Below are 8,927 nucleotides of genomic sequence, written 5' to 3' on the forward strand. Positions count from 1 at the left end.
AACACCATGGTATTTGCTATCCGAAAGAAACTGTTGAGTCCTGTGTACATACAGATAATTATAATCATCTGTATACTAAGTATATACTATAATAAAGTGGACAAAAGGCGCATTTGTGCAGACATCAAAAGCTTTTCATTATGGAAACTAGTTTATCAGTTGATAAAACTAGTTTTCTCAACGACAGTTTGTTCGTTGTCGAAAATAATTCAGTTATCCGAAAACCAACGTAACTGTTCGCTGTCCCAACTAAATATTTTTCTCCGTCACCGCACGTTGCCAAGTGTTTGCAAAGTCACCGTTTTCGACAGGCTTTACTTCTGTTTAATGTAGCCAGTTCGCAAGAGACTGTGAAAAAAATGAGGCATTGGGGATGTATATGTCACTCGACTCGATACTCCATGTATTCAAATCCTATTTTGTTTCCCCATTCTAAAATAACACGAAAACAAGCACGCCCTCAAACCTTTTGTTCTAGGACATTTCCCCGTTTAATGGTGCGTGTGCACCACCCATGCAGTGAGCTGGGTCCGCCATGCATAAGCAGTGTGGCTAATGCATGATTTAAGGTACACGCAACGCCAGTGCGGGGCACGCAAGCCAGACAACCGCCGCTCCTCGACGGAACGACGCAGCACCTGCACAAAGTGCTTTCTCGCAACACTGAGCGCTCACGCTGGCGGTGCACCATCACCAAGAAGCAGCTGGGACGCTGTGGCACGTTCAGTGCGACGTGACGTAGTACAGTATATTGTAGACCCAGTAGCCGTATCGTAATATACATACAGAGAAGTGGCTCACCGTGCGCGGTGGGCATGTTTGTTTTCCTCTCAACCTTCGCTTAGGTGACCGCAGTAGCAGCAAAATTAGTCCAGGGGACTACCTTAAACCCGGATTTCTTTGATACTTTAGACAGCCTTCAAGACTGTCTCTCCCAGCTTACAACCTTACACAGAATCTGAGCTGACAACGAATCTGGTTTCCTTGTATTACGGAAAATCGCTTTGTAATTTAAAGCATTGCTTTGTCCTACAAAGCACCAGTTTGTGTCTTAAAATCAATACGTTTCCTGTAACGTAGCAGTTGTTTCTAAACTAGGAAGATGCTTCTTTCTTATACAAAAGTTTTGTCTTCTTTGCTGTTTTCAAGGAAAATAACTCTTTGCAGTACAAAATTGCCAGAATAGAGGCCATAAAACAAATGTATCTTTTGAAATCCCACCCCGGGAGAAAATGTTAAATGAGGCAGGGCTGTCACACTGCTCTCACCTGAGTACACCACTCCGAGCTAACAACTAGGCGATAGTGTTGTGCACATGCGTTCAGTATTTGCCAGCGTCAAATACAGGAGCTAAATATGGAGACAATAACTGACGTAGCCATGACCGCGTACTTCAGCTATACTCAGGCTCTGACATCAAGCTGATTCTAACTGACAACATACTCTCAGTATTTGTCACTAATTCTCGGGCCGCTGCCCACTAGGCCTACTGACGAATACTGATAATACGCCCAGTTATTCCTTAGCTAATTGACCGATGAGAACACTCTTCGGCTCAGTTCAAATCAGATCTGAAAATTCCTGAAAATAGCTGAATCAGCAAAATTTAACCTCGGCAAATCAGCTGCGGTCGTGCTCTGGCTTTGTTACAGCATTTTCTCGATTCGAGAACTGAAGAGACGAAGTTGATTCGCGACCAGGCACTGAACATGTTTTTGGACGAATGTAAGACGGAAATGTCAAAGTTTTACTTAAAGGCGCAAAAGGTGGTCTTAAATCGAAAATTTAGGGAACACCTAAGGCACATTCTGAATCGAATCCTAGCTTTCAATCTGTTGAACTAATACTATCAAAACTAGAGTTACGTCTGAAACAAGCATTAATTTATGACTAGCTATATGTACGCCAGACCACGTCTCGCGTAACAGGCTTCGCGATATATCACGAAACACTGTCACGCTGCGACGCGCCTGGCGCACATATAGCTAGGCCTGCGGCGCTGACACGCGAGACGAGTTAATGGGAGAGTATACGGGAACAAGGCCTTCCGGGCCCAAAATTTGACATATTCGAAGTATTTGTCGGGGACTGTCTGCACAATTTTACAATATATAAGGCATTTTTCACAACTTAATAGACCATTAGGTCATTTTCACCTTATTTTCGTCAAGAAATGCCTCCTAGCACCCAAACGGTACGAGATAGAGCAAAACAGGTGAAATTTGCGACCTAAAGATTCTACTTGTATTAGTTACCATTTAGAAACCCATTAAAAATATCTAAAAAAACACAAAAAACACATTTTTCAAACTGTGGGTTTTTAATTTTTTTAAAGTTAATTTTTGAGCTAGAATGCTTATCTTCGAACTCGACGTGTCTTCTTATGATACAAAACGACCCTGAAATGCCCAGGTCGCTCGCTCATTTCGTTCTCGAGTTATCGTGCGGACAAACAAACAAATGAACAGAATGGAGCTATTTCGGTCAGTCGAGTAATGGGCTTCGCTAGTAGGGTGCTAATAAGGTATTTTTCCACACTATAGTTAACCTTATTTTATGATTTATTAAAATTTTACAATTTTATAAAATTTTACGATTTAATAAAATTTTACGATTTAATGGACCATTTGGTCATTTTCACCTTATTTTCATCAAGAAATGCCACCTGGTACCCAAACGGTATGAGACAGAGCAAAACGGACGAAATTTTCCTCTGCAGGATTTTACTTTCTTGAGTTACCCCTTCGAATTTTGTAAAAAATATTTGGAAAAAATACATTTTGTGACGTGCGGTTATTGATTTTTGTAAAAGTCAATTTTTGAGCTAGAATGCTCATCTACTCGATGTGTCTTTTTATGATACACAAGTACCCTGAAATTCCTAGATCGCTATCTCAACTCTTTCTCGGGTTATCGTGCGCACAAACAGACCAAGAAACAGAATGAAGCTTTTCCGGTCAGTGGAGAAATGGGCGTCGCTAATCGCTCAGCCAGTAACTCGGTAGATGTACGCCAGACCACGTCTCGCGTAACAGGCTTCGCGATATCTCACGAAACACTGTGAAGCTGCGACGCGCCTGGCATACATCTACCTAGGGGGAAAAAGGCAGAGTCGTAGATAAGCCTTTGGCTCCTAAAGACACAACTTGTACCCCCATGGTTTTAATTTAACGAGTTGCCTCACCGAACGGGCACCGATATTGAATAGATGGTTCCGGCAGTGCCCGTTTAAAGAAGAATTAATGAAATCACCACCTGAAACAGATCTATAATAATGGCTTAAATAAGTGAAAACTAAAATTGACAGTTACTCGAGACTTAATCGAGGTCATTCACGCCGAACTACACTGTCAAATGACAATAATAAGCGCAATTTAAGTACTGGTTCCGGTCCCGACTTCTTCATTTCTTCTCAAAAAGCGCACTGTCGGAACGGTCTATAGGGTATTGGTCTAGAGCGCTGAGCGGAAGTAGAAGAACAAAAACGGAAGGTGGAAAGGTGCCCGTGCCGTCCCCCTCTCCTCCACTGGGCGGAGTGGGGGAGCGCCCGGGGAGAAGAGGAGGCGGCAGGCGGGGAGGAGTGCGGGCGACTTTCCACCTTCCGTTCTTGTTCTTCTCCTTCCGCTCAGCGCTCTAGACCAATACCCTATTCAGCCTGCTTTAGAGTGCACATGTGTCATAAAAAGCTCACCGGGATGCAGAGAAGGAACTGCTGTTCGAGCCATTACGTGACACAGCTGTCCTGCCACGACCCAGTAACGCCAATTCCAGTAATTTTGAGGGTGGCCATCAATGGGATAAGTGTGGCAATCAATGGGCAAAATCAAGTGATTCTTTCACATATTTTTTCTCTATGAACTTTTTAGGCCCCCCCCAAGGGGGCCTTTCTGCTCGCGTGCGAGTGCTTCCTCTTTTCCCTCCCTCATTCATTAAGGTACCGCTACTTCTGTTGTACAGATTCTAATAAAATTTTATCGAAAAATCAATCCAAAAATTAGATTTCATTTGACTATAGCCTCATTACAATCCTTCTGGCCAATTTTGAGAAAATTAAAGTTAAACATCGAAATTATCACGAAAATCGGCAAAATCCTGCCAAGCCAACAATGGTTCGCACTTCTAGCATTCTTTCTGTTGATCCCTGCGGCTTACATTTTCACTTAACAGTAAAACGTATAAGACAAAAATTCAAGACCAAACATTAAGCTTCCGAACGATATGTTCAAAATTTTCGTGCGACGTTCCAGACGAGAACGACAGCAAGCTGAACAATATGCGACATTTACGCTTATTCTTCGTGTCTTGTTTTTAATTTCTAGCGCAGTTAGTATTGATTTAAACAGGGAAGTGTAAGCGAGCCGATTGTGCACCGTTCTTTAAGCCACCGAATAAGCTTTTAATCGATGCCAGAAGATATCCCGATTACAACTTCTACCGGTTTAAAATCAAAGCTGCACAGTTTGTTTAGAAATGGGCGTGGCTACGACAATCCTGGGTAGAAAGGAGGCGTGGCTTCTAACAATGGTACCAACCTTTGCAAACGAACTCGCTTCATGTTTTTGGATAAATTGAGTGATGTACTCTCCTCACTTTTATGTTCAACCCACGTCTAATAACTCCTTCTTTAGCGATTTCGCGTGCACTTCAGAGGTGGTTAAATGACATGTGTTTGAATAATTGTAACTATGAGTAAAAGTTAAGTAGTTTCTATAAGGCGCTTGCATCGCTGTTGGTTTTGTTATTGTGGTGACTTCAGAACGAAGAGCCACAACACTAACCATCAAGTTTTAACGATTGTTCGTTAAAACGTTAGGGGCCGATTAACGCGTTAGCGTTAGAAATTTTTTTTTCTGTTCTTTTCGAACAGAAGCATGTTCTTTGATCCTTCTACTACACCCATGAACTTTTTTGGTACGGCTGTGACGTATAGTTGAGACTTGGTGAAGGAAAGGGGAGGGCGTGCTCGTAAAGTGGCCATTATTCGGCACTTTACCGTACCCTGTAAGACGATTTTGACCACGATCCCCAAAGACCACCACGACCACCCACCGTGATCCGGCACGCGCCATGCAAAACGGCCACGATAAGTGGCCAATGTTTTGTACCTTGGCCACTGTGGCCAAAACTTGTACCCTCCCTCAAATAGGGTATTCCCGGTAAGCTTGGCGCTGGAAACGAGCGGCGAAGATGGCGCTGGTTCGCTCTCAGCCTCATGGCTTCTGTATCCGTGCGTCTGCTGTCCATTACTTTGCCGCGTTTGTTAGCCACGACATTATGCTTCAGGTTATTGCGTGTGAATGTGCCAGTGAAAGTGTTTTGAATGATATTCTCACTCTAAAAATCGGGATTGAAATCGAGACCACCACCTAACCGTACGCCACCGTGCAGTTGACAGCAGACGACCGGATCTAGAAGCCCTGAGGCTGAGATTCGGCCAGCGAAATCTTCACCTCTCGTTTCCGGCGCTTCGTCCGGAATACCTCATTGTCCGTAAAAATTTCCATATCGAAGTTTACAGTGCAGAGCCACTTAAAAGCCTACGAAAATATTCGAGTAAATAGTGACTTATTGGTCAGGCCCCAGGCCCCCAGCCAACCACTACCGGCAGGTAAGGCAGTTCAGGTCCTTGCACCGGATATGCGGGCCAGGAATAGTAAAGTTACACTTTTCAAAATTTAACTCATCACAGTTGCAGATAATTTTGCCGAAAATGTGACATGTTACTTGTTGACGTTGAGTACTTCTACTCCTTATCGACACAAGATTTCGGATATGGTTTTGAAAATAAACGGCATTAATGAAATATGATCCCTTTCTAAACAGAACTCTGTAGCTCAGTCGGTACCGGAGATATATACATCCCAATTTTTGAGGCCAATGGTTGCGTATTGAGGGGGGGAATAGGTAAAATTCTATGAATACTTGCATTAAGGCAAAAACTGACGACACCATAAGAAGAGAATTCAAAAACTGATTAAAACCGAGGACCGAAGGGGTGCCTTACTCCATAAACATGTGAACACCGGATTAGCAAATTGTAAAGATTACCAATTTTTCTCAAAGATTATTTTATGCCCCGAGAAACGTGCATTTGTGTGCACATCATAGGCAGTTTCTTAATTCTTTACCTTGCAAGTTACAAATTTACATCCTGTGATTAGACAAATTATATTTTTGTCCAAGAGAGATATTCATATTTGCCATATTAAACATGCGCGTTTGCATTTAGGTAAGATGTGCACAAAAATGCATGTCGCCACCAACTAAATTGTAATTTAAAAGGGCCATCTGGAACGTGTGGATTTGGATTACCATGGATTACTATCGATTACAAAGTCTGTGTGGACCTGATTTCCACAGTTGGGCAGCCCTCGGAACAGATGCTGCTTCACGACTCTGCTTTTTTTTTTTTTGCCCGACTCGGGTGCCAGCGCAGCGTCGCAGGCCTAGATGAGAGGTTTTCAAAAAAAGCGACACATTTGGCCTCCTAAAATCTCAACAAAAAAATATTTTTGAGAATTTTTTTCTTTTCGGGTGGGGTCTGTTTGGGCCTGTCCCCTGACCACATCCTGAAGATACCAGAGCTCCCACTGCAGAATTCTCGAAAATGTAGGTAACACCCGTGTAAAATCGGTTGTGCGGAAGTTACACAGCTGTGCGAAAATTACATAAGTACGGAAGTTACATTTTCATAAAATAGTCAGTTTCAAGCAGATCCTTGGTGATATGAGTACCGGGCAAAATCAGATATTTTACGAGACATAAAACGTATGCTCAGACAAAAGGAATAATTTCTGTGCGACAAAAATTGGCGGAGCTACGAGTCGTACGGAATGTTACAGGTATGATTTTAAAAACCCAGAATTTAACATTCAAACGCCTCTCGTTCACTTACCGTTTACATCTTGAAGCCGCCCATACTGAAAATCGACAGCTGTGATCTTACCGGAGACTGGGACACCCGTGCTACCAATGTCTGTAGCCACAGGGACTGCTCAGAGCGCAAACTTTGAATGGGTCCTTCCCTTCCGTCACTCTGTAGGACATTTTTTGGGCTGCTGCCCTGACTAGTGTATTTGCGGCAGTAGTTAGCGATTCGAATATGGTGCACAGAAAACATGGAGGAACGCGTAGGAGCTTCCGGATTTTCTCTCCGACAAAGACTTTTGAAGATATAGCTGTCCAAAGTTAAGGTTTTAGCGCGGAGGACAGTACGGAAGTTACATTTTGACTACTTCCTAAGGACTTTCGATTACTTTCACCACTGACATTGCCTTTTTTGTACTAAAATTTATTTCGCCACCTTCCCCCGAATCAAATAAGCCAAACGGCATCGAAAACGACAGGAAAATAACGATTCTACGGCCAAAAGACACAAATATGTCGCTTATTTTGAAAACCTCCCAGATAGACGTATGCCAGGCGCACTGCAGCGTAACAGTGTCTCGTGTCGTAAGATATCGCGAAGCTTATAACGCACGACGTGGTCTGGTGTTCATCTACCTAGTAAAATTCGATCAACGTATACACTGAAGTTCACAGAAGCTCGCCAAAATCTGTCGAAATACATGGAGTTCAGCAAAGTTCAAAATCAAACCTTGAAGGGTCCAAATAAAACATAAAAGTTCTTTGAAGTTCAAAGTAAAGCGTAAATGTTCACCAAAGTTCCACCCCCCCCCTCCCCATTTTTCTAAGGGGGCAGACCTGTGAAACGTAAGGGTTTCAGAAAATAGGAACTACAAGAGAACGAAGAATCGTAGCGCTTTCAACGAACGATATTTAGAAAGAGCAAGAATTAAGCTACCCCAGCCGAAAATTCCGGTTACGGTTACGACTTCGGTTACGGATACGGTTACGGCTACACTCGTAAATTGGACCCATTTCCGGTTACGGTTACGATTAAAGTTCCGGTTACGATTACGTTTACTGTTTCGGATACGATTACTGTTAGTCAGCCCGGTTACGGTAAGAACGTTCCGGTTACGGTGATGACGTATTGGCAGTAACTCAAAGCCCCCATGAGACCAGAGCACACGTCGCCCATGTAAACTTTTGACGCCGAGCACAATGGTGGTGTTTTCGTTGCGGTATCTCTAACAGTTCTCAAGATAGCCAGGGGTTGAAAAATCGACTCTTTCCAAACTCCACACATAGGTTTGACTTGTGTTTCCCTTACATTACCCTTAACCGTTTCTCCCTGCGAAGCTTAGTTTAAGCGCTACCACGTTTTAAAGTTTGATATTTTCCGGTTACGATCGTAATCGTTTACATTACTCGTAACCGTAAACTGCTGACTGTAACCGGGCTACGGTTACGGTCGTATTCGTAAGCTTACTCGTAACCGTAAGTGTAAACCGTAATCGGACTACGGTTACGATCGTAATCGTAAATTTTAACCGTAACCGAAGCAAATTACGGCCGTAATCGTAAATTTTGACCGTAACCGTACAAAATTCCGGCCGTAATCGTAAATTCTGGCCGTAACCGTAACCGGAATTTTCGGCTGGGACGTTTTGCTGTATACAACGTCTGCTTGCTTCTCCGGGAACATGCTCTTCTTTGTCTCGAAGTGGAGGGTTACAGGCCTTTACCGTGTGCAGGATTGCGCGACAACGGATGGACCTACGGCAACGACAAAAACGCTCATTTACTCTTAAAAGATGTAGCTTTCGTTTGACGAGAGCGATTTTGAATTTTTTTATTTCAAGTGTGTGAAAAAAATTCCCAAAGTTAGGGTACCTTAAGTTTGGGTAAAAATTGGGTACTTTATCCCCTATTTCGGTACTTTGGAAATGCGATATTAAAAATCGCTTTCGGCAAACGAAAGGTACATATCGAGGCTACAACCAGGCGAAGTGGCTAGGCTGTAGCTCAAAAACTGTGGCCTGGAGGCTCACTCTAAAAAAAATTAATACAAAAATTTGTAA

At 43.0% G+C, this 8,927-nt stretch overlaps 1 protein-coding gene across 4 annotated transcripts in view; it reads left to right on the forward strand.

Annotated features, from left to right (window-relative positions):
- Positions 1–615: 615 nt before the first annotated feature.
- Positions 616–8,927, forward strand: part of LOC113213365 (uncharacterized) — a 117,360-nt gene continuing 109,048 nt past the window's right edge. For 2 of the 4 annotated variants that reach the window (XM_052265483.1, XM_052265486.1), the window contains exon 1: positions 617–741. In XM_052265483.1, coding sequence (XP_052121443.1) covers position 741 — 1 coding nt within the window. In that variant the 5' untranslated portion in view covers positions 617–740. Of the gene's footprint in view, positions 846–8,927 lie in introns of all 4 variants that reach the window. The other 2 variants (XR_008010926.1, XM_052265484.1) reach the window with 2 other exon arrangements.

This window comes from Frankliniella occidentalis, unplaced genomic scaffold, assembly GCF_000697945.3.
Source record: "Frankliniella occidentalis isolate FOCC.00 unplaced genomic scaffold, Focc_3.1 Scaffold27, whole genome shotgun sequence".
Classification (NCBI taxonomy): Eukaryota; Metazoa; Arthropoda; class Insecta; order Thysanoptera; family Thripidae; genus Frankliniella; species Frankliniella occidentalis.